The sequence below is a fragment of the Lissotriton vulgaris genome, chromosome 1_1, assembly GCF_964263255.1.
Source record: "Lissotriton vulgaris chromosome 1_1, aLisVul1.2, whole genome shotgun sequence".
In the NCBI taxonomy this organism is placed as follows: domain Eukaryota; kingdom Metazoa; phylum Chordata; class Amphibia; order Caudata; family Salamandridae; genus Lissotriton; species Lissotriton vulgaris.
In genome coordinates, this window is record NC_141685.1 from 1339282512 (window position 1) to 1339309375 (window position 26864).

General features: G+C 49.9%; 1 protein-coding gene across 4 annotated transcripts in view; it reads right to left on the reverse strand.

Annotated features, from left to right (window-relative positions):
• Nucleotides 1-26864, reverse strand: part of OS9 (OS9 endoplasmic reticulum lectin) — a 310804-nt gene that overhangs the window by 197550 nt on the left and 86390 nt on the right. For all 4 annotated transcript variants that reach the window (XM_086966442.1, XM_086966460.1, XM_086966451.1 and 1 more), the window contains exons 3-4: nt 10453-10516; nt 9498-9574 (exon numbers count right to left, since the gene is read on the reverse strand). In XM_086966442.1, the coding sequence (XP_086822568.1) occupies nt 9498-9574; nt 10453-10516 (141 nt within the window). The remainder of the gene's footprint in view (nt 1-9497; nt 9575-10452; nt 10517-26864) is intronic.

A 26864-nucleotide genomic window follows, 5' to 3' on the forward strand; every position in this document is an offset into this window, starting at 1 on the left:
TGTGTTGGTTTTGAAAATAGCTAAATTAATAGCTTTGTCATTTACAATGCCAGTAGTTATAACTTTCGCAAATGTGACACCTATAGCATTTGTAATGCAACATTTGTATTTACGTGACTTAGATGTATTGATATTACAAATAACAATGGCTTTTAATTTTTTTTAATACTTAATAAAAGTGATTGTAATTTATAATGGCAATAGCTTAAACTTTTGTAAATAACTTTTGTGAAGATTATGTTCAGTGTATTTTATTGTAACAAAATCCAAGAACAGAAGTGAAATATTAACATCTTTTTGTGACATTTGTAATAAAGCTTGAAACATTGAGAGAACATATTTGTGCTGTGGTGGTGCTGAGTGATGCTGTGGTGGTGCTGAATGGGGCTGTGGTGATGCTGAGTGATGCAGTGGTGGTGCTGAGTGGTGCTATGGTGGTGCTGTGGTGGTGCTGAGTGATGCTGAGTGATGCTGTGGTGGTGCTGAGTGGTGCTGTGGTGGTTCTGAGTGATGCTGTGGTGGTTCTGACTGATAATGTGGTGGTGCTGAGTGACTGTACTCACTGTCACTCTGCACTCACTGTCACTCTGCACGCACTGTCACTCTGCACGCACTGTCACTCTGCACGCACTGTCACTCTGCACGCACTGTCACTCTGCACGCACTGTCACTCTGCACGCACTGTCACTCTGCACGCACTCTGCACGCACTGTCACTCTGCACTCACTGTCACTCTGCACTCACTGTCACTCTGCACTCACTGTCACTCTGCACTCACTGTCACTCTGCACTCACTGTCACTCTGCACTCACTGTCACTCTGCACTCACTTTGCACTCACTGTCACTCTGCACTCACTCTGCACTCACTGTCACTCTGCACTCACTCTGCACTCACTGTCACTCTGCACTCACTCTGCACTCACTGTCACTCTGCACTCAGTCTGCACTCACTGTCACTCTGCACTCACTGTCACTCTGCACTCACTGTCACTCTGCACTCACTGTCACTCTGCACGCACTCTGCACGCACTCTGCACTCACTGTCACTCTGCACTCACTGTCACTCTGCACTCACTGTCACTCTGCACTCACTGTCACTCTGCACTCACTGTCACTCTGCACTCACTGTCACTCCGCACTCACTGTCACTTCGCACTCACTGTCACTCCGTGTGTGTGTGTTTGGGTGTCTACATAGAGCCTCTGAACCCCGGCACCAATGCTCCTGCTGCGCTAATGGAGGCTACGGCTCTGGTCGGTGCATCTGATTAACGAAGGAACTGAGATTAGAGAAGGTTTAAACCTAGTTCATGGCTCTGGGCCCACGGCAATGGAGTACTGTAATGTTGCTGCAGCACCTGGCCTCGCGCTTGTTACATTAGGGACAAGCGTACGTTTTCCGGTCCAAGGTGCTTGAATGTGCAGAAATGGAAGCGAGTGACAACGAACTTCTGCTGCATGTCTAGCTGCCACAATCTGATCCGAGGATGCATGTCCATTTTTCTGTACTACACCGGACACTCAACACTCCTCACTGGAAAGCACAGGGAGCACATTTCCTTAAATAATGTAAGAGCAGAAAGGTATTCCATCATCAAACCTGCACCATTAAAGGCCCTTCCATGATGTTAGCGTTTCTGACTCCCCTAGCTCCGATACCCCTGTGTCACATCCTGTTCGGTGACACACTAGCTCCTCCGAGAAGAACAGATTTTCCGGGAAGTATTAAGGAATATCTGGTTCTAGACAAGAAAATATACAAAGGTACCATGTGCAGCAGACAGCCGCCTTGTGCCCTACAGCACATTACACTCTATGACGCAATGCAAAATGGAGGGGGCCCACAGGCAGAATTTGAAGAGGGCCCCTGAGTCTCCCGTATCTCACAGACAAATCTTGGCCTTCAGTGTGGGCTCACTGGAGGATTTGCAGTCACTCTGCACCAGAATTACGGCAGGGTGTACTTTATGCCCTTTTTACATTAACATAGTCCCTCATATTCAAAACTCCCTCTCCGCCATTCTTCATGTCTCTACATGAAGGAAATGATGTCTGGTGAATGTTGGAGCTGTTCAACAGGGCCTCAAATCACAGCAGCGCGTATATTGTAAAAGCGGTGCCAATTCTGGAGGATTGCATGCAATACGTGTCCCCTCTTTTTGTTGAACACGGTCCTCTGCCTACCTCCTTTAATCCCACTTGTAAAAGAAATATGTGCTGTTAACAGTGAAAACGAAAGCCGGTTGTGACAGTGACTGTAAGTGCTCAGAGAAAACCTGCATTGCAGCATCAGTGTTCTGATGCACCGAGTCCTCTCAGCACCTCAGCCGTCCCCGCTGCTCCAGCCGGATCGTGTTGTTAGAAAGATGAGCTCCGGAGCTCATCCCTTGAAAGGCCTTGCCTGATAATGCGCAGGTAACACCTAGCGTTACTGAAATCCGGAAGTGAGTTTGATCGCAACACAAGGCAATCCGCAAGTCCTTTGGAGAGGCAGTAGTGGCTGGCCACTGAAGCACACATAGAGAGAGGACATTTCTGCTCTTGCCCGCATCCAGAGATAGATGCACACGTATGCATGCACACCTCCGCGCCAGTCAGACGTGCGTACATTCACAACTACAGGTGCAACGTCATATACACACATTAACACACACACGGGCCACCTGTGAGGGAATTAAACTGTGTCAATGTCCTGAAGAATAGGCTCAGGGAGCAACTCTAACGTGTGTTATATAATGAGTTGCGAACTTACAATACAAACCAAATGGGCACCAGGGGCATAGTACAGGCCCCTTCAAGCGGGGGAGGGGGCACGGTTGAGGGAGGCAGGGGGCTCTACTCGAAACTAAATTAAGCGAGATCACGTCCCTCGCCTCACACCCCCACCACCTCCTTGCGAGCCGCTTACCTTGTGCATTCCCTCTGCTGGTCAGCACCGCGATGACTTTACCGGCGCACGAAAGATTCTTAAGACACTTTTTGTCTGTCTGTTTGCCATGAACATTCCGTGTCTTCTACCAGGAAGTCAGGCAGGCCGGGCGGGACAACCGGAAGTAGGAGGGCGGGAGCCTACCCCGCCTCCCACGGAAGAGCCGCGATTGTTTGGCGCACCGGAGCAGGCAGGAGCCTACCCTGCGCCCCGGTGCCGAAGAAGGGAAGAAGAGTCTTGCTGCCGGTGGGAGCCGCTGCACTGAGGACGCCGGTGAGTGGGGCGTCGCCTTGTTGGGGGGGGCGGGGGGCATCTGTGTGCGCGCGCGCGGCGGCGGACTGTGTATGTGTGTGAGCGTGCATGTGTGTGTGTATGTGTCCTGGAGTCTGTGTGTATGCGTGTGTGTGAGGGGGGGGTGTTGCCTGTCTGGGTGCCTGCGTGTCTGTGTAAGTGTAAATGCGTGTGCGTGTGTGTGGAGCCGAGAGGAGAGGGGCTGGTGTGTGTGGAGGGGTCTCTGTGTATGCGTGTAGGTGACGGGGGTGTGCCTGTGTATGCGTGTGTATGTGCGCATGCGTGAGTGCTGTGTATGCGTGTGGCTGTGATGTGCGCATGCGTGAATGTTGACGCGCGTGCACGCAGCTCAATCCACGCTCGTCACAGTTTTGTGTCCCTCATTCCCCCGTGTCAGCCGACTATAAGTCTCCGCCCTGGACGCATCCTTCGGATGCGAATTCCAGGGCGAGACCTAAAAAGTGGCCCACATTTAAGGGGCGTGGCCCATATTTAAGGGGCGTGGCCCACATTCAAGGGGCGTGCCCTTTCATGAAATACCATTTGCACAGACAAGGAATGAAAGTGGGAGGATACTGTTCTTGCACAGGACACAGGGCCAAGGTGACAATGGCCTACATGCTGAGCAACTAAAAAAAATAGCAAGGCCCCTTTTTGTCACAAAATTATTCCAGCCCTCCAGCACAGGAGCACCTGAAGAGCAGCAAAGCCCCTGCTATTACTAACCTACTTAGCCCTCCCCAGACCTTCAGCTCAGGAGCACATGAACAGAGGTAAGGCCCCTGCAATTATTAAATTAATCAACCCTCCAGGCCTTGGGAAAATGTCCTGGCAGGGGAGCACAAAACACAGCTTTCTGGGTCATCCAAGGTAGCCAGGTAGCTAGGGGGGAGTCTAAGGTGAAGCTGGTGCATGGGAACTGCCTTCCCAGTGTGTTCTGGCAGTTTGAGTATTTACCATTTACTGTAGTATTACCCTTGTACCTGTGTATGGTACCCTTTTGTAACTTGCACATGTCACTTTTCTCTTGTAACACACTGTTTGCTACCTCTCACTTTTGTTTGCTTTAGATACTTGCACAAGTGCCACCATTGCCTACGTAACGTTTGTTCTTGTGCTGGAGTGTCTGCCATTAATTGCAGTATTATACCTCTACTTGTATTTTGTACGCTTTTGTAACCTGCACACATATCACTTTTTCCTCCTGTAATGTATCGTTTGCTCCTCTTGTATTTTGGTTGCTCACTATTGTCACTATTGATTCATGTAACAACGTTTGCTTTTGTAATTTGTCCACTTATAATTTTCTCCTCATGTATTATTGCTGTTCCTAGTGTGAAACGCTCTGACACCTTCGGGTAAAGTCCGTGCTATATAAAATCGCATAAATAAATAAATAAAACAAAAAAATTCCAAACATCACCATGCCCCCACAGCAAGACCCATTCTACCTCGCCCACTGTGCCCTGAATGTGAAGGGCTGTGGGCGAGGTGTTAAGACTAACACCGTTTCTGAGCTGCATGGGCCACAGGGGGGTCGAGGTGCAAATGGCTCAAAGGCCTGAGAAACACCTGGCCCCCAGGGAGGCTGATTATTGCAAACAATCACCCCTGCCCAGCCTCAGCTTGATTGCTTGGCAGGGCAGGGGTGAAGGAGAGGCCACAGCTGACAATAGCTGTCGGCCGCACAGCGAGGCTGCTTTCATTTTCTGTGTCTCTGTCTCCGTGCACTCTGTGGGCCGTTTTTTTTTCTTCCCTTTCCTAGTCCACTCTCTGTGGACTGGGACAGGGGAGAAAAAAAACGGCCCACAAAGGGCACTGAGGCACCGGCCCTTCGGCCCATTCCCGAATGCCCGCCTTGCCAATCCGCCCCTGGCTGCTGGTCCTCGCAGTCCCTCTCTGAAGCAAACCCTCCGATGCAGGCAACAAAACTTCTACGAGCGGCTCCCGCGAAGCGGGGGCCGCGAGAAGTATTTTGATGTCCAGGCAGGGGGCGGGAACGATGAGGGAAGAGGCTACAGCTGGGTAGGCTATGGGCTGCTGGTCCTCGCAGTCCCTCTCTGAAGCAAACCCTCCGATGCAGGCAACAAAACTTCTACGAGCGGCTCCCGCGAAGCGGGGGCCGCGAGAAGTATTTTGATGTCCAGGCAGGGGGCGGGAACGATGAGGGAAGAGGCTACAGCTGGGTAGGCTATGGGCTGCTGGTCCTCGCAGTCCCTCTCTGAAGCAAACCCTCCGATGCAGGCAACAAAACTTCTACGAGCGGCTCCCGCAAAGCGGGGGCCGCAAGAAGTATTTTGATGTCCAGGCAGGGGGCGGGAACGATGAGGGAAGAGGCTACAGCTGGGTAGGCAATGGGCTGCTGGTCCTCGCAGTCCCTCTCTGAAGCAAACCCTCCGATGCAGGCAACAAAACTTCTACGAGCGGCTCCCGCGAAGCGGGGGCCGCGAGAAGTATTTTGATGTCCAGGCAGGGGGCGGGAACGATGAGGGAAGAGGCTACAGCTGGGTAGGCAATGGGCTGCTGGTCCTCGCAGTCCCTCTCTGAAGCAAACCCTCCGATGCAGGCAACAAAACTTCTACGAGCGGCTCCCGCGAGAAGTATTTTGATGTCCAGGCAGGGGGCGGGAACGATGAGGGAAGAGGCTACAGCTGGGTAGGCAATGGGCTGCTGGTCCTCGCAGTCCCTCTCTGAAGCAAACCCTCCGATGCAGGCAACAAAACTTCTACGAGCGGCTCCCGCGAAGCGGGGGCCGCGAGAAGTATTTTGATGTCCAGGCAGGGGGCGGGAACGATGAGGGAAGAGGCTACAGCTGGGTAGGCAATGGGCTGCTGGTCCTCGCAGTCCTTCTCTGAAGCAAACCCTCCGATGCAGGCAACAAAACTTCTACGAGCGGCTCCCGCGAAGCAGGGGCCGCGAGAAGTATTTTGATGTCCAGGCAGGGGGCGGGAACGATGAGGGAAGAGGCTACAGCTGGGTAGGCAACAGGGTCGGATTGGGATCACAATTCAGCCCGGGCACTGACGAAAAAAGTGGCCCACATTCAAGAGGCGTGGCCCATATTTAAGGGGCGTGGCCCACATTCAAGGTGCGTGCCCTTTCATGAAACACCATTTGCACAGACAAGGAATGAAAGTGGGAGGATACTGTTCTTGCACACGACACAGGGTCAAGGTGACAATGGCCTACATGCTGAGCAACTAAAAAAAAATAGCAAGGCCCCTTTTTGTCACAAAATTATTCCAGCCCTCCAGCACAGGAGCACCTGAAAAGCAGCAAAGCCCCTGCTATTACTAACCTACTCAGCCCTCCCCAGACCTTCAGCTCAGGAGCACATGAACAGAGGTAAGGCCCCTGCAATTATTAAATTAATCAACCCTCCAGGCCTTGGGAAAATATCCTGGCAGGGGAGCACAAAACACAGCTTTCTGGGTCATCCAAGATAGCCAGGTAGCCAGGTAGCCAGGTGGGAGGCTGAGGTGAAGCTGGTGCATGGGAAGTGCCTTCCCAGTGTGTTCTGGCAGTTTGAGTATTTTCCATTTACTGTAGTATTACCCTTGTACCTGTGTATGGTACCCCTTTGTAACTTGCACAAGTCACTTTTCTCTTGTAACACACTGTTTGCTACCTCTCACTTTTGTTTGCTTTAGTTACTTGCACAAGTGCCACCATTGCCTACGTAACGTTTGTTCTTGTGCTGGAGTGTCTGCCATTAATTGCAGTATTATACCTCTACGTGTATTTTGTACGCTTTTGTAACCTGCACACATATCTCTTTTTCCTCCTGTAATGCACTGTTTGCTCCTCTTGTATTTTGGTTGCTCACTATTGTCACTTTTGATTCATGTTACTTAACGTTTGCTTTTGTAATTTGTCCACTTATAATTTTCTCCTCATGTATTATTGCTGTTCCTAGTGTGAAGCGCTCTGACACCTTCGGGTAAAGTCCGCGCTATATAAAATCGCATAAATAAATAAATAAATAAAACAAAAAAATTCCAAACATCACCAGGCCCCCACAGCAAGACCCATTCTTCCTCACCCACTATGCCCTGAATGTGAAGGGCTGTGGGCGAGGTGTTAAGACTAACACCGTTTCTGGGCTGCATGGGCGCCAGGGGGCCGAGGTGCAAATGGCTCAAAGGCCTGAGAAACACCTGGCCCCCAGGGAGGCCGATTCTTGCAAACAATCACCCCTCCCCAGCCCAGCCTCAGCTTGATTGCTTGGCAGGGTAGGGGTGAAGGAGAGGCCACAGCTGACAATCGCTGTCTGGCCGCACAGCGAGGCTGCTTTCATTTTCTCAGTCTCTGTCTCCGTGCACTCTGTGGGCCGTTTTTTTTCTCCCCTTTCCTAGTCCACTCTCTGTGGACTGGGACAGGGGAGAAAAAAAACGGCCCACTGAGGCACCGGCCCTTAGGCCCATTCCCGAATGCCCGCCTTGCCAATCCGCCCCTGGTAGGCAATGGGCTACTGGTCCTCGCAGTCCCTCTCTGAAGCAAACCCTCCGATGCAGGCAACAAAACTTCTACGAGCGGCTCCCGCGAAGCGGGGGCCGCAAGAAGTATTTTGATGTCCAGGCAGGGGGCGGGAACGATGAGGGAAGAGGCTACAGCTGGGTAGGCTATGGGCTGCTGGTCCTCGCAGTCCCTCTATGAAGCAAACCCTCGGATGCAGACAACAAAACTTCTACGAGCGGCTCCCGCGAAGCGGGGGCCGCGAGAAGTATTTTGATGTCCAGGCAGGGGGCGGGAACGATGAGGGAAGAGGCTACAGCTGGGTAGTCAATGGGCTGCTGGTCCTCGCAGTCCTTCTCTGAAGCAAACCCTCCGATGCAGGCAACAAAACTTCTACGAGCGGCTCCCGCGAAGCGGGGGCCGCGAGAAGTATTTTGATGTCCAGGCAGGGGGCGGGAACGATGAGGGAAGAGGCTACAGCTGGGTAGGCAATGGGCTGCTGGTCCTCGCAGTCCCTCTCTGAAGCAAACCCTCCGATGCAGGCAACAAAACTTCTACGAGCGGCTCCCGCGAAGCGGGGGCCGGGAGAAGTATTTTGATGTCCAGGCAGGGGGCGGGAACGATGAGGGAAGAGGCTACAGCTGGGTAGGCAATGGGCTGCTGGTCCTCGCAGTCCCTCTCTGAAGCAAACCCTCCGATGCAGGCAACAAAACTTCTACGAGCGGCTCCCGCGAAGTGGGGGCCGCGAGAAGTATTTTGATGTCCAGGCAGGGGGCGGGAACGATGAGGGAAGAGGCTACAGCTGGGTAGGCTATGGGCTGCTGGTCCTCGCAGTCCCTCTCTGAAGCAAACCCTCCGATGCAGGCAACAAAACTTCTACGAGCGGCTCCCGCGAAGCGGGGGCCGCGAGAAGTATTTTGATGTCCAGGCACGGGGCGGGAACGATGAGGGAAGAGGCTACAGCTGGGTAGGCAATGGGCTGCTGGTCCTCGCAGTCCCTCTCTGAAGCAAACCCTCCGATGCAGGCAACAAAACTTCTACGAGCGGCACCCTGCTATACACAATCCTCCACGGGATCCCTGCGTTCACCTAATTACCGGTCGCAAAGGGGCCCGATTCGCAGATCGGTAAATAGCTTGATGCGTGTGCCCCTTAGTTTCTTGACCTTTGCCCTAAAAGTACGGAACATCACCTGACTAGACAATCACATTTGTATTTTCTGTCCAAAAGCGCTATAATTAGCAATATCAGTCCCTATTATATGAAGCGATGTAACTTGACTTTCAGAACTAGCGTTTCTATTGTCCTACGCAAACAGATTAGGTACACGTCAGTTAGAGAAGGAAATCCTTTGCTATTCTGATTTATATGGACTGTTTGCAGTGAGTCAAACAGTATACTAAATCGTCTTCACAGTGAAACACTTTATTTAACCACAAAAGGCACAAGCGTTCTGCATAGGGATAGCAGTAATGCCTTGTTGCCAAGAACCAATGACCTAGAAGGTTTTTCTTTTTTTGTGAATCATTACTTTCGCGTGCCCTTGTTAAACTGCCTCAACGTAAGTGAACCAGTGCTACAAGTATCATAATTTATTTGAATCTTTGAAAACCCACTACAAGTGCACATGGTGCTAAGTGACTGAGCCACTTGTTAGTCTCAACTCTGTAAATACACATATTTAATTAGACAACTCAACTTGAAGATAACACGCTGACAAGAGTGTGAGCTTTACTTTTTTCGCCTAGGTGAGAAGTTTAATCAGGTGCAAACTGCCCAACAAATACTATATTTACGAAATGCGATTGCAGTCACAACTTACTTTTGCTGTTTCGTTATTCCAATCAAATTCGGATTGATAATGCCCAAGGTATAAAATGTCCCCTTTCACTTCCAATTCTGAAGAAAAAAGAAAAAAGAGAAGATAAAAATCAACTCTTCTGCGAGAGACTGGGGAGTAACTCCGAGGAATATTGTGGTCAGAGATTCGCACATGCCTAGTAAATACTTCTAGCCCTGAGAAGAAAGCTTCTCATTAATTCAGAAAGACTCATGAAGTAGCTTCTACCCCCCCTCTCTCTCTCAGCTGCTAAGTGGCTATCCGCGGTCTCAAGCATGGATATGGCAGAATGGGCGGGAAAGGAGGCCCTTTCTGCCCTCAAGTTCTACTTGGACATATGCTGGCAATATGGGCAATTCATCATCACACTACTAGCTCCTGGCCTCTCTGTCCGACCTTTCCCAACACTCTTAACGGAGAACAGCAAGGCTAAATAAAAATAAAAAAAGGAAAATCAACAAACTGAAGGAATTACATGACACAAAAAAACAGGCAGGAAGTCAGACACAACGGTCAAGGGTTCATTCCTGTTAAAGGGATTACTACTGAGGTCGATTTTTTTATTTAAAAAAAAAAGATCAATTAAAACTCCAGGTCACCAAAGGCTAGCCTTTTCTAAGGAAACCCAAAAAGGAAACCCAAAAAGGTTTACAATTGTGAAAGTGCGGGACTTCCTGTTTTCTAATTGGGGAAACCAGGAACAAAGGATTGCAGTATCCGCACCTTTTACTTTCTTCCCGATAGTCCACCTACAAAACCACTGCCCGAAATCCTTCATGTCAGCCTGCGAGACACAAAGCAATGGCTGCCTTTGATAGGTCACCCATCTGCTCCTTACACCATGAGATTTCACAGGTAGCCACAATCACAAAAAAAAGCGAATCACAAACAGTAGGGCAGGGAGCAATGCTTCTTCGGTTAAAATGGAACAACATACCTTCCATGTGGTACTGTTGGATGTGCTTTCCGTAACATAACTCGTAGGTCCACCAGTCCTTTGTCTAGAATTTATAAAGGAGAAAAGAAAATCATAAAACACCAATACACTTTACTATAAGGCATGAAAAAAATCCTCCTTGCGTCTATTAAAGAAAGATCAGGAGGGAAGTGCCATTGTCTGTGATTGTCCCTGCCAGGCCAAAATCAGGTAACCATGAATTTTCAGATCAGATCACATCTGTTAGCAAAGAACGGTATGGCCCTTACAGTTTCATTAAGGGAGGGTGGGGACATGTTCTCGCTGGCTGTACACTTAGTGCTGTCATAATATTGGATATTAAAAATGTTTTCTAAGTATACCTCCTGGTAGAAACAGATTCTTGGGTGGTCAGCAGGTGCCAGGCGGTTTGGTCCCGATCCTAGAGTGCCAAAAGCTTTTCTTTGCATGGAAGGTCAGTGTGCCCTTGGAATGGAACTTAAAGGACCTCCATATATAACTTTTTTAGCCACAACATGGGAGTTGGAGTGAAAGAATGGGAAAGGGAGCCAGAAAGGATAGAATTAGCGAGGCAGGGTGGGAGAGAGATGCCCTGATGTCAGCCAGCACACTTAAACAAGCACTTACAAAGCCAATAGCTCTGCTGGCAGCAGAACAAGCTTCCCACGCATACAAAACAGGTAAATTCAGATAGCAGTAGTTCATGCTTGTGCTACCAAAATGGGGGCAACAAGCACACAGAAGGTTGCGTGATAAACGACCGCATTGAAAAGGCACACAACGGAATCTGAACTCGAGGAACGTTCCATAAAGTGCATGAGAATTAACTGCCCAGCTCGAAAGGATAAGTCTGAAAGGGTTGAAGGAAAGATATGACCTGGTTGTTTTTATTAACAAGCAAATACAATGCAATAGGTCTCGCCTTGGAAAAAGTTAGAGCTATTGGCATTGTAAATGACAAACTTTATTTATGGGTTGGTTTTGAAAACAGATAAATGGCATTGTCATTTACAATGCCAATAACTTTAGCTCTCGCAAATGCGAGACCTATTGCATTTGCACACACACACACACACACACACACCCACACACACACACACACACACACACAAACACACACACGCAGCCACAGAATCACACACACACACAGAGCCACACACACACACACAGAGCCACACACAGCCACACACAGCCACAGAGCCACACACCGCCACACAGTGCCACACACACACACACAGTGCCACACACACACACACAGTGCCACACACACAGTGCCACACACACAGTGCCACACACACAGTGCCACACACACACAAAGAGCCCCACACAAAGAGCCCCACACAAAGAGCCCCACACAAAGAGCCCCACACACACACAGAGCACCACACACACACAGAGCACCACACACACAGAGCACCACACACACACAGAGCACCACACACACACAGAGCACCACACACACACAGAGCACCACACACACACACAGCCACACATAGAGCCACACACAGAGCCACACACAATCTGGTCGTCATAGGAAGAACAAAGTATAGGATCCTGTTAGGATTGAGAAGTCATAGATAAATAAGATTGACAAGTATCATTGTGAATGTGCAGTATTAATGCCTTCGCCTCAAAGCATGCATGGTGCATAACAGTGCTCAAACTGCTGTGTGCTCATGACCAAAGCCCTCATCTCTCAATGCCACTCACGCGGGCGGGTGTGCGGGTAGAGAATAGTAGAGAGGTAGAGCGAGAGGTAGAGAGGTAAGAGTTAGAGAGTAGAGAGTGAGTAGTAGAGAGTGAGTAGTAGAGAGTGAGTAGAGAGTACTAGAGTGAGTAGTAGAGAGTGAGTAGTAGTGAGTAGTAGAGAATGAGTAGAGAGTAGTAGAGTGAGAAGATTGTAGTAGAGTGTAGTAGAGATACACATGGGGGCTCACAAGCACAGGACATGGCCATACTCACAAGAGGGGCGTCACACGCACAAAAATTGTCTAATCTGCACAGGAGGTGCTCATATGCGCATGAGGGCTCATATGCAGGAGGAGCTCCTGCGCACAGGAGGGGGACATGTCCCCATCTCCTACTTCATACCAGCAATAGGTGCCACATTGTGAATTCTGTAGAGGGTGCGTGGAAGGGGTCACACACAGGATGGAGTTCGAACACAGAAGGGGGGACATGTGCACACCTCCTACCTGATCCCACCGGTAGGTGTCAGATTGTGAGCCCTGCAGGTTACAAGTTGGAATCCTCACAATGTTAACTCATTCTTCCATGGTGAGACAACAAACTAGGTGTCGAGTGATGAATCAGTGGTGTCACAGGGTGCCTCGCTCCCTAACCCTCAGATTATTTACATCGCCCCACACCGGGCTGTAGGCGAGAGCAGGTGAAAGTCCTGGGCTGGAGAATGTGAGACGCGTGTTGTTCCGGTACGCGTCCCTCCCCCGCAGGCCCCGTAGCTGCAACTGGGACACGCCGCTTCAGATTAATCTACCGGCGATACTGGAAAGGGTCTGCGGGCGGTCTTTGCTGCGGGGGGCGCGGCGGCAATCACCAGTGTTCATTTTGGCCAGGGCCGCTCAGAGTACATGAGGCCTCAGGTATCAGGATAGAAGACGGGAGTCGATTCCGTGGACGGGGAGCCGTGTCACAGGGCCAGATACTGGCAGTAAGTCGGTCGCTGAGCACCCCACTCAACAAGCATTAGAAATGCAATAGGTCTCGCAGCATTAGAGTTAGTGCTTTTAGAATTGTTAATGGGTTTTTTTGTAAATCTTTAGCATGAGGTTGAGGGTGAGTGAGGGTGAGTGAGGGGTTGAGGGTGAGTGAGGGTGAGGCTGAGGGGTTGGGGGTGAGGGTGAGTGAGGGGTTGAGGGTGAGGGGTTGAGGGTGAGTGAGGGTGAGGGGTTGAGGGTGGGTGAGGGTGAGGGGCTGAGGGTGAGTGAGGGTGAGTGAGGGTGAGTGAGGGTGAGTGAGGGTGAGTGAGGGTGAGTGAGGGTGAGTGAGGGTGAGTGAGGGTGAGTGAGGGTGAGTGAGGGTGAGTGAGGGTGAGTGAGGGTGGGTGAGTGAGGGTGAGTGAGGGTGGGTGAGTGAGGGTGAGTGAGGGTGGGTGAGTGTGAGTGTGAGTGGGGGTGAGTGTGGGTGAGTGTGGGTGAGGGGTTGAGGGTGAGTGAGGGTGAGGGGTTGAGGGTGAGTGAGGGTGAGGGGTTGAGGGTGAATGAGGGTGAGGGAGGGTGAGGGGTTGAGGGTGAGGGGTTGAGGGTGAGGGGTTGAGGGTGAGTGAGGGTGAGGGTGAGTGAGGGTGAGGGTGAGTGAGGGTGAGGGGTTGAGGGTGAGGGGTTGAGGGTGAGTGGGGGTGAGTGAGGGTGAGGGGTTGAGGGTGAGTGAGGGTGAGGGGTTGAGGGTGAGTGAGGATGAGGGGTTGAGGGTGGGTGAGGGTGAGTGAGGGTGAGTGAGGGTGAGGGTGAGTGAGGGTGAGGGTGAGTGAAGGTGGGTGAGGGTGAGGGGTTGAGGGTGATTGAGGGTGAGGCGTTGAGGGTGAGTGGGGTTGAGGGTGAGTGAAGGTGAGGGTGAGTGAGGGTGTGGGGTTGAGGGTGAGTGAGGGTGAGGGGTTGAGGGTGAGTGAGGATGAGTGAGAGTGAGGATGAGTGAGAGTGAGGATGAGTGAGAGTGAGGGTGAGTGAGAGTGAGGGTGAGTGAGGGGTTGAGGGTGAGGGGTTGAGGGTGAGTGAGGGTGAGGGGTTGAGGGTGAGTGAGGGTGGGTGAGGTGTTGAGGGTGAGTGAGGGTGAGGGGTTGAGGGTGAGTGAGGGTGAGGGTAGGTGAGGGGTTGAGGGTGAGTGAGGGTGAGTGAGGGTGAGGGTGAGTGAGGGTGAGTGAGGGGTTGAGGGTGAGTGAGGGGTTGAGGGTGGGTGAGGGTGAGGGGTTGAGGGTGAGTGAGGGTGAGTGAGGGGTTGAGGGTGGGTGAGGGGTTGAGGGTGGGTGAGGGTGAGGGGTTGAGGGTGAGTGAGGGTGAGTGAGGGTGAGGGGTTGAGGGTGAGTGAGGGTGAGGTGTTGAGGGTGAGTGAGGGTGAGGTGTTGAGGGTGAGTGAGGGTGAGGGGTTGAGGGTGAGTGAGGGTGAGGGTAGGTGAGGGGTTGAGGGTGAGTGAGGGTGAGGGTGAGTGAGGGTGAGTGAGGGGTTGAGGGTGAGTGAGGGTGAGTGAGGGTGAGTGAGGGTGAGGGGTTGAGGGTGAGTGAGGGTGAGTGAGGGTGAGTGAGGGTGAATGTGGGTGAGGGTGAGTGAGGGTGAGTGAGCTACATCTAATGACTTCAGAGGACTGCTTATAGACTGTTTAAATTACAACCACTGTCGATAGTAAGTACTATTGACCCTGATAACACCCTAATATATGTCCAAAGTCACAGTTTGGTAGGACTGGGCCAGACCAATGTATATGTTTCTATAAGTGTAGTCAGGACCATACAAGGGTTAGTTGAATAGCCTTGGCGGAAAACCCTGCTTCATTGTCTGGGAAGATTTTATTTAAATAGCTCGTTCCACATTTAGCTGTAACAACTTAGGAGAGAGCCTTCCCCATCCACATCAAGGAAGATAAAACCTGTAAACGGTGCTACCTGACGGTAGAGCCCCTTTGCAAAACAGACATCAGGCAAAGAGTTATGCTGTTACTCTTAAATAGAGTGTTATGATGGAATGCACATTGAGCCCCCCGGCCTGGGGGCGTGAGGCGGGAGGGGCTTGGCTGGGCTCCAGCGTGTGTAGGATTCCGGCTTCCCTGCACGGGGGTCTCCTCTCTGCCTGCAGCTGAGGTCACATCCTGCCCTGCCCGCCGCTCCAGACATCCATACAACTCTGCCTCCTTTGTTGTGGTGCGAGCAGAGCAGGCGCGAGAGAGGCACGGAGAAACCCTGGCACTGCCAGCTGCAAGGGGCACGGGAGCAAGATCACACGGAGAGACGCAGCGGCGCCCGGGACTGAAGGGAACGGGTCCTTGTTGTTGAGCGGAAACCGAAAGAAGAGGTACCTCTGTCGGCCCCGCGGGCTGCAGAGCACCAAGAAAGGGTGGAGGGGGCAGGGGAGGAGGGAAGGGCCAGAGGGACTTGATGGGAGTGGTGGGGGGGAGGGGGTGTGTTTGATTATCTTTTTATAAAATCTTGTATCGAACTTTGAGAGGAAAAAAATAGACTTGAAACTTGTTTAAATCAATAACCCCCTTTGCACGATTTCTAGTTTTGCACAACATTCTAAACATCTGTAAGGGCCTGGTCGGACCCGCCTGCGCCCCCCCTCCCTGTGCTCAAGACCTCGGCCTGTGCCATGGAAGGAGCAGGCGGGGGGAGGTCGGAATAACAAAAGCTCACACGACAGCGTTTAAAGAGAAAAATTCCACCAAGACCCCAAACCCCCAAGGACGCCACGAGCTGCTTTATGTTTAAAGAGAAAAAAGTGGAAGTATTTCGGGAATCCGAGCTGCTGCTGGCGCATCCTTGGACTGTGTGGTCCGGGGAGGAGGGAAGGGCCAGAGGGACTTGATGGGAGTGGTGGGGGGGAGGGGGAGGGTATAGAGAGGGAGAGGAGGAGAGACAGGACAGGGGCAAGCAGCAGAGACACGGCGACACGGCGGGTAAAATAAACAAACAAGCCTTTCACCGTAACACGGCGGGCAGGGGAGGGGGCGGAGAGGGGAGAGGTGCGACACGGCAGGCAGGCAGGGGAGGAGAGTAGGAGGAGGAGGAGGGGGGAGGAGAGTAGGGGAGGCACGGCCTAGCGGCAGGCAGGCAGGGGAGGAGAGGAGGAGGGGGAGGAGAGTAGGGGAGGCACGGCCTAGCGGCCGTGCAATCAAGTAGTGAGGGGGCGGAGCTGGGGGAGGCTGTGAGAGAGAGTAGGCAAGGCAGGCGGCTGGGGGCATGTGCACGCGCATTTAAGCTCAATGCGCATGCGCATTGAGCTTAAATTTCTCGTGCACTGCAAGGAATCGCCACGATTCCTTGCAGTGTGGATAAAGAGCGGATAAGTCCCAATACTCTCGCCTTGCTCGATGCGCATGCGCATCGACAGGCGAGACCTAAAAATGGCCATGATCCGTCCCAATCGCCGCCAGAGAGGGATCAGCAGACGGGACACCTTCAGGGCAGAGAGCAGCGTGTCTGTTTTCAATGCTTATATAACTGCTGCCGCACGCAGTGAATTCCCGGACCACCCACGCCCCCAGAACTTTTCTGCGGCTCACAGGACGCCACCCGCACCCAGACTGCATCCGCCTCTGCCACCATGGACCTGTGCTAGGCCCCGCCGCACAGATCACCTCCGGTGCCGGGTACACAGGGGCCCGCCTTCACTGCAGCCGCCGCAGTCACCAGAGTTCTCCGCTACCTTGTTCCCTCTCACGACCGCACGGGGTCTGGAGCTGCACCTCCCGCAGGCGCGATGGTGTCGGGGGCAAAGCTCAGTACTCCGCAATCCGATCCCTGATGGCAGGCAAGCTTTCTCAAAGCAAAGAGGGCACACCGACCCAGAGATGGCATCCCGTCTCAAAGCTCCCTGGGCGCCGCCATTTTCAGTCAGGTGCCCCCGGAAGCAAACTGCCTCTTGCAACATCTGCGCTGTTTGCATTGGAAGTGGCAGGTCCGCAGTGATTTGTGTGCACGGAGCCGGGTCCCCCGTGCACGGAGCCGGGAGCATGGCTGCTGGGAACTAGCGGATCCCGAAGTTGCAGCCGGTGTGTGGATCCGGAGAGGCGGGAGCCACGGTGCCCAGTGGGAGACTGGGTAAGTGCGAGTGCTGGGGGTGCAGAGCAAGAAGTGCTGCAAGGGGGGCTTAAGTGCTCGGCTTACAAAGTGCAGGTGGGCAGATCCCGGAAGGAGCAGTGGACCACGGAAGCAAGAGTAACACAGCTAGGGGAGTGGGAGGGGGCGGCGGGTGAGACTTTTCTCTTCCCCGACTTCCTTCTGCTGTAAAAGGTTTCTAATCTTTATGGGGCAGGCCCCTTAAAGATAACAAATCTTTTACAGCAGAAGGAAGTCAAGGAACCCAGTCTGAAACGGACAGGGCTTAAATATAAAGAAGTACGTCACAGCGACCTCTTTTCCAATGGCTGGCCACCGTATAGCATGAACGGTGATGCCAGCCAATGGAGAAAAAAAAGGGCCAAGGCTTAACCTCGCTAGTGAAAATACCTCTATCTCATTAAGTCTCGCCAGCGAGACTGCGCATGTGCGCAGTCTTACTCTAGCCAAAACCTAAAAAGAACTACAATGCACCGAAGATACATACTAAAAACGTTGCGGTCGGAATATGTAGATAAGAGGCTAAATTCTAGCAGGGTAAAAACATCCTTAATGGCGCGTGAGGTGAAACGCCAAGTGGACACTGCTGATATTTCATATTCTTCGTAACAGGTACTGCTTACATTGTTTTTCTGGTTGAAGTTTAGTTTTATTTTAAGATCTAATGCGGAGTAATGAAACAGTTAACATTCATATGTTTGGTTTACAGGCAGCAATGTTTCAGGAGAAAGGTTAATTTACAAATGGGTAGCAAGTACTGGTGTAGAAGGGTTACTCTGAATTTAAGATGCATTGAATTATAAGACCTAATTCATGCCATATTGGAAGACAACTCAACTGTTTTTGTTTTTTACACATATTACCAGTTTTCAAGTCATTCCTAAAAGGTAACAGTCATGAATTTCAAAAACGTTTAGGAAGATTTAAGTGGCAGCAGGCTCTGGTAAGTGAAGTGCACACCAGACTCAAATATGTAATATTGCCGTCCTCCACTATTAACTACACTTTAGATACTGCTTTCATCATAGAGACCCAACTTGCCCCCATGTCCTCTATATTCATCATTAACCAGCCATGCTCTCACAAATCTGGCAACGGTCCTGCCATCATACAAACACCTTTCTTCAATCATCACTTTTCCCTCCCTCTTAAGCCATGTTTCCCCTTATTTATTAACTCCTGTCCCCAACAATCATATGTCTAACAACATCTTTGACTTTGCTTCCCCATTGCCTTGAGGTACAAAGACCTTAGGGCCAAAAGTACAAAGTATTTTTCCGGTTGCAAAACAGGAATACTGTACAAAATGCAATTCGGTAACTTGTTACTGAATCACATTTTGGATTTGCGATTCAATATTTGGAAGGGGCGTGTTTAGGGCGTCTCTTCCAAATACCGATTTGATATGGTATGTATTACTGTTTTTCTACCAAATTCCGGTTGCAAAACAGGAATACTTTACCACCAGTTTAAAACTGGTTGTAACCCATGCACAAAGGGCGAGGGGTTCCAAAGGAACCTTTCCCCGTTGAGAATGTAAACTGCCTACTCTTAAAAAAATTAAAATGCAAAGTTCAATTTTTTCTTTTTAAATGCATCCCGTTTTCCTTCACGGAAAAAGGGCTGCTTTATCAAAAAGCAATCACAGACATGGTGGCCATCATCCCTCTGATAACTGATTCCTAATGGGTTGCAAATTGCGACCTACCTCATTAATATGCATGAGGTAGGACTAATACGCGACCCAATAGGAATTTATGAAACTTAAAGAATTTCGTACATTAGTATTAGAAATTTCCTAATTCCGATTCATAGAGAATTACAATTAGAAAATCGTATTCCCTTAGTTATATCAACCGCTTCACAAATCCAAACCCAAAGATCATGAGAGACTGCCCTTCAAGCCTCGCTCAACTCCATATCACACACACAATTCGCATCCAAGGAAACACCCTAAACCTTATTCCCTAAGCCTCCCCCAAACCTCATCCATCATGAAATCTCTTCATACAGAGCTGATCTTTTCTAAGATAGCGCCCTCGGTGTGGGTGGAGAGAATTTTGTCGCCGTTGTTGATAGTAGTGAATTAAATGAGGAAGCAGAAGGTCTCATTTAAGTTCACTGGTCAGTGCCTGGATGAGCAGGTACTGGCCTCTGAGCACAAACATCCCGGACCTCCCCCAGCTCACCTAAATCACCGATAGCTTAGCTGTCTTACGAATAAGATGGGTGTCAGCAGGGGGCAAAGGTTGAAGGTAAGAAGGGGGCAAAAGGGGTGCAAAAACATTACCCACTGTGGCAATGAAGGACTAAAACCACTTGAAACTGGCATATGAGACATAAACGAACCGGAAGGGAAATGGCTGGAGCACCATTAGAAGGGTGCTGCTGTTGACATAACCTTAATGCACACAGCTCCATGAGCCCCTCAGAGAATTGGCACTCTGAGCCTGGGCCCACCTCACCCCTGCTTAAGGTCAGCCCTGCCTCCATATATGCACCTTTCAATCATTCCTGAAAAGTGGTTAAATTGTCCCAGGGGTAAACAAAACTAACCTTAGCCTAGTTTACCTCAGCAGATACTGTCCCTTTACTAACTTCCTCTTCCCCAGAAAAGTCCTTGAAGAAGTGGGATCAACTTTTCAACAGCGATGACCACAACACACTGGAATAATAGAATGGCTTCCGCCGCTGGCGCTACTAAGAAACTACTACTCTGCAATTTATTAACAATGCTCTCCAGTTCGTGCACAAAGATGATTTCTGCCAACTAGTATTTCCCAACAATTGGTGCCCTTTGACGCAGTTCATCACAGAGTTCTACTTCATTGTGTATTAGGATATGTGACACTATACAGAGCAGGTACTCACTGTTATTGAAAATAGACTGCAGTTTATCTAAACGAACAGCTTACCACTTCCTGTCAATCAAGCCAAAGAGTTAACTCATGGAACACAGTCGCTATATAAAGTCACCTATAACATTTTACTTTGTAAGGCAAGGATGACACTAAAATTTTTAATTAATAGGCTACCAATACTCAACTATATATTAAAGTATCTTCTACATCCAGCTTCGAACACATGAGAAACTGCATTTGCAGTACACTTAAAACTGTACACCACAAAAAAAGAGTTAATCTCCTGTTGTAGACAACCTACACTGGAGGAGCAAAATTGTTTCTAATCTATACAGTCAGGCAGATTCTCAACCTGCTATTTGCTAAGCAATACATTTTTAGTCTTCCTAATCAATTCTGCCTCTTTCTCAAGGGTCAGATACCAAGAACCCAAACTAGTGTGTTATCATGAGCCTACAGTGCAAAATGAAACCTTAACACCAAGCACATACCTTACATTCAACCAGTGCAATCTGTTGGATGCTGGGACACTGATGGTTTTTAACACCCTAACCCCAAAAATCAACGATACCCCTCTCACACACGTCAACATTTATTTTGCTGCATGCAGGATTACAAAGCATTACACACAAACAATTCAGAGTATCTAGCTGAATAACTTGGTTGCGGACACCACAAACAAATGGTGGTGGGGTGAGTGGAGTGAACGCGGGAGGTGGAAGGCTGGTAGGGGAGAGTGCAGAATATATAACAAGCATTTACAATGCAACGGTTTCGCCTTTGCAAAATTTAGTTCTATTGGCATTGTAAATGACAACATTTTTATTTATGTGTTGGTTTTGAAAACAGATAAATAAATGGCATTGTAATTTACATTGCCAACAGCTTAATCTCTCGCAAATATAAGTCCTATTGTACCCTACTGGACGAGCTCAGCAGGCAGCAATTACTACCACACACACACCCAGAGCCACACACACACACACACCCCCAGAGCCACACACACACACAGAGCCACACACACACACACACCCAGAGCCACACACACACACACACAGAGCCACACACACACACACCCACACACCCAGAGCCACACACACACACACACCCAGAGACACACACACACACCCAGAGCCACACACGCACACACACACACACACACACACCCACCCAGAGCCACACACACCCAGAGCCACACACACACACCCACACACCCAGAGCCACACACACCCAGAGCCACACACACCCAGAGCCACACACACCCAGAGCCACACACACCCACCCAGAGCCACACAAACACACCTAGGAGAGCAAGCACAGCGAGGAGGCAGGGAAGCAAGCACAGCGAGGGGGCAGGGAAGCAAGAACAGCGAGGGGGCAGGGAAGCAAGCACAGCGAGGGGCCAATAGAAGTAAGAGGTTTCTCGAACTTTTTGGATGCTGGGCTAATTAACCTCTTCAATTACCTACAAATGGATGCCCCACGGAACATGGATAGTACACCAGGCCGCAGGGATTTGTTTTTTCTCCATGCCATCTGCAAAATACAACTAGCCCATGTGATTGCTTAGTTATTGTAAACTGTCTCGGCCATGTTTTGTGGCACTGTTAATCGGACGTTCCCGGCTCCGAGTAGAGATATGAAGCCCCCTTGGCACTCGAGTTAAGATTTTTAAGCTTTTAGTTGTTCGGCCTAAACAATGTACCAATGTGGATATTTACTGATCGCCATCTGCATCCACCCCGTCTCCTCTTCATTTGCATCTCTGTGACACAGAGGTGCAAGCGTGTTCGAGTCTTCAAATGTCAACACTGGGGTATAAACGTGCGCTTGCCTTGCCTCGGGGAGCTCGACTCCACTTCTGATGGAGGGGGCTCCACATGCCGTTTTGCTCTGAGACTCAACCATTCTTAATCAATACTCTTTCAAACTCGACAAAACCTTAAGTCAGAGTTTTCTTCCACACACCAGAGTGACAGCAGGGAGGCATAATGGTCCCGCCCCTGGACTTCCGGCAGCAGTGAAAGAACATGGAGCACCCGAGGCCAATTAAAGGGGTAAACACGTTCTGCTTCCGCCTTGCACACAAGTGGCAATGTGTTGCTGCAGTAGACATTTCTAGTAGGTATGCTGGATGAGAGCACCACCATGGGGCCTCTATGATGAGAATGCGTTGTCTGACTCAAGAGTACAAGCGCTGCCAATGCCACACATGTCTTTCCATGGTGAAAGGTTTTTTCATGTTTCAGCATTGCACACCTAGTAGATACCGGATGAGCAACAGCAGTGCAAGCTTCCCTTACATGCATAGAAGAGTCACAGCTTGGGTAGTAGTGGTAACACTCACACACACAGCAACACAATGAAGGCCATAGGATTCAAAATGGAGTCAAACACATCCCACTGTAGTGCAGGCAGTAGCTTCCCGCACAATGAACAGGCTCTCGTTATGCAATAGCAGCGCACACGTCTCTCGCATACACAAAAGGTACAGAAAAGGTATAAGCAGTAGTAGTGTAAAATCGGGGCTTTGCTCTTGACGACAGATTTGCAGGTAGCCTGAATGGAGGCATGTACCCCAGATGGGCGTTACAAGAGATGGTTAATGGACGCTTTTCAGGGTGAGAGCTAGACAGGGATCTGAGCAGTTTGAGAGGAGACTGAACCACTCACAGAAGTTGAAGCGGTTATAATACAGGGGAGCCCACGTGAATGCAGTGCAGACCAGGGCTACCTGGGGGAAAAGCCTGGAGGATGCCCACTCATGGAGGTGTGGATGTGTCCGCCAACCCCATAACAGGACTGTAATACCCAACCCAATGTCACCATACTTTTGCAACATTGATAAAATGGTTTGTACTACGTTATTGTTATAAACGTTATTCATGTTATGTTTACACAGTGCAATTACGTGGCACAACGTGCTCGTTAAAGGATCAAGAAAGGACAGAACTTTTCAGCATCAAACGAAACATTTTCCAAGAAAATGATGAACAGGTGCTCATCCTAAAACCATGGACATGAGACCAGCCACTAGGACCTTCCAAGCTTGCTGCACCATGATCCAGGCATGTGATATCCAATGGAAGAACAGCTTGCTGTCAGAAGTCGTGATTAATATTGCACACCTATGCCCCCCCCTTAGAACTGACCATCCTTAGCTCTACTCCTTACTTACATGTATACGGTTCTGCCTACTGCGATAACTTAAGCTCTCGTGAGCATGTTCCTAGCCTTCTACTGTGCTCTATTTTAGCTGCACCTGCCAACTAATGGATTCTCACATCAAGCGCTTCCATTACTTTACACACAATCCTTTACTCACCACCATCATCCCTGTGCTACCAACTCACATTGATATAGGATGTCCTGGAGCCGAGTCACCAAGAAATGCCAGGTTCTAGCATCTGCATCACCAATCGGGCAAGTGTACAGAGTTCAGACCACTCTTAAAGGTGTACAGAGCTAGTGAAAAGCACTGCTCCAACAAAACCAGCCCCCACGGGCAGAAAACCGTCTCCCACTCCTGCGCCAATGAAGCCCGGTAAGTTTTTTTATGTTTAGAGCGTGCGCACCTGCTTGTGTGTGTATGTATGTGTATTAGTACGTACGTACGTGCTGTGAATGTGTATGTGCTTGTGAATGGTCGGTGTATGTCTTCATGCTTGTGAATGTAGGGTTGTGAGTGAGTTTGCATGTAGATGGGTGAGCGTGAGTATGCAGATGTGCGCGTCTGTGGCCTTCCCGCCCCCCTCTCCTGCTCCAATTACAAGCTGCCACTGAAAAACTTGCACGTTATGGGAGTCTGAACATAAGATGGGAAAGATAGGAATATTGGACTGGCATCTAGTGACAACACAAAAGTACATCATGGCTAAAATGGGCACATTTGGGGGTACCATTGTACACAACAGCAGTGAGTGGCATATGATGGCAATACCCAGCCGGTGGAAGTCGCTGACACATTAGTCGAACGGGCACATGGACAGCGGGAGGGGGGGGGGCGGGAACGGGCACACGGACAGTGGGAGGGGGGCGTTAACGGGCACACGGACAGTGGGAGGGATGCGGGTTAACGGGCACACGGACAGCGGGAGGGGGCGGAAACGGGCACACGGACAGTGGGAGGGGGGCGGGAACGGGCACACAGACAGCAGGAGGGGGGCGGGTTAACAGGCACACGGACAGCGGGAGGGGGGCGGGAACGGGCACACAGACTGCGGGAGGGGGGCGGGAACGGGCACACAGACTGCGGGAGGGGGGCGGGAACGGGCACACAGACTGCGGGAGGGGGGCGGGAGCGGGATAAAAAAAACAGTAGTACAAAATGCTGCTTACCTGCTAGCAAATCAAGGAAAGTGAAATCGTGCAGCCCACCCATGCAAAGCACACGCTGGAAATGACCAAAACAAAACAAAAAAACATCCGCCCACCGCCGCATGACGTTCTAAAAGGGGCGGGATGAGTAAAAATGTACGGAACGCCCACCAATCTGCTCCGACAATTACGGACAGATCTCTCTTCCTATGGCTAGCCTCCATTTATGGAGCTAGCCAATGGAAGAGAGAGGCGGGACAAAGCCCCGTACTGGTAAACATAAGTATTCGCCTGCGCGAACACTGCTGCGCAGTGCTGCGCCAGGCGAAACCTAAAAAATGAAATAAAAATAAAAGAACTCACCTGAAGCCAGCAGCAACCTACTCCGTCGCGCTTGCTATTCTCTTTCTGGCAGCCCCTGGGACAGACTCCCATCCAATTCCTGCATTGCTCTCCTGCTAGGAGAGCAGCGCAGGGATTGGCCTAAGCGGGCTAAAAAGACGCTCCGCTCAGGCCCGGGAGTCTGTGGGGGTTTCTCCAGCCCGGCTGTTGATTGCAGCTGGGCGGGAGAAAGCAAAGTGCACAGGTGTTTTGGTATGCCCGAGACGGTTGGCTCTTAGGGAGTGAACAAAGCACTTCTCTTCCTATGGCCTGCCCAGTCCCTCCCTCCACAAGCTGGTTACGAGCCAGCAAATGAAAAATAAAACTATGCTAGAACATCATTTTCTTTTTCTTTTGCCGACTCTGAGCCAGGCAGTTGGGGGGCGCTCCTCCGCCATTGCGGAGAAGTCGCCACTGGAATAAATCCCTCTAGCATTGCACTGTCAAACGGTAGGCCCCTGAACTTAAAAAAACACAAATTACGTGCTGTTGTTGCATCCTGCTTAGTTTTGTAATCTATACCATATGCCCAATGTACATCTCTTTAAGTGCACACATTTTTACATAGGTTGTACAGTTTAATTTAAGGCTGTACCCTTGAACGTTTCTTGGACATCTGCACACTGCTCTTCTAAAACCCTACTTGGACGTTTAACGGGTACAAAAAAAAATAATAATAAAAAAAAATAAAAAAATGATCATTTCTGATTGGAAGGCTACGGTCTATGGCCCATATTTACAAAATTCCAACTTTGCGATTCCCAAATAGTGAATCCTTAGAAATGGCTATTTGGGACTCAGAACACGTAATGTATGCCACCTACAAATTCCTAATAGCGATTCCTATGGCTTCACATTCGCTATTAGGAAATTGCAAATTACGAAATCGTAAAAGTGCAATTTCCTAATAGAGAAACTCTCAAAATGTACACATATGAGCCCAAGTCCTTTACCCAGTACTTGCCCAATGGTCACTTAATGCAGGGGTACGGAGCATAGGACATGGTCTTTTTTTTTTTTTAAACACACTTTATTGGTTTTCCAGTTACATCCGATACAAAGGGTTATAACGATGTTTACATTATTTCACATCTTATCTGATGATGTACAATTTCATGTCCATGAACACCGTAAACATTTATGTAGTCTGTGCAAATTGCAGCCGATATACATGTACGTAGGATTACCTAATTGGTCTGATTATTTAAATAGAAAAACTTCTAACCGTTGCAAACTAATAAATCCCCCGCCCCTCTCCCCCTAACGTTCTAACAAACTTTTGAGCAAAGGACATGGTCACAGTCAATGCTTTGCATCCATTGCGAATACTGTGGTTGGAGATACAGGGCCTGGCTAAAGTGCGTTGCCATCGTATATGTCAGGCATGGAACAAACTATATAATTACAAATCCTAACACATTTACTGTACTAAGGGATGTAAAAAATGCTATTGGATCATATACTCACGTGTTATAAAAAAAAAAAACAATGTTACGGTTGCAATCGAAAACCTAAAGTTACATATGGTTACATATACAGCCTCAAAGCACTGCTCATCACTACACACCCGTTATCACACATGACATGAGAAAGTCATCATTGGTGAAATCACCAATGACATGATGCAGGATGTGACCAACAACGCCATTTGTAATCAAAGCTGTTACATTAAAAGTGAGATACAGTGGTTCCATATGTATGTGAAGGGGCTAATCTCTGTGTGTCTGAGCAAGAACCGCACATTAAGAACTGGGGCCATAATTTATAAAGGCTGCATTTTCTTAGATTACGTTGGGCACACTTTTCAAAAGGTGTGTTCAGCGCAATCCAGGAAAATGTGCCGCATTAAGGTGAATGCGCTACTCCCAGGGCAGCCGCACACTACAGCTGCCCTGGGGGGAGTGCATTCATGTGAAAAACGGAGCAGCTGCTTTAAAGCCACTTCGTGTTTTCACAGCTCAGGTGGCGACCCACCTGCACTTTTGAAGGGGATGTCTGGGGGGGTTCATGGGATTACAGAAGGGGCCGCACAAGCGCCTGCGGCCCCTTCTTTAATACCAATGTG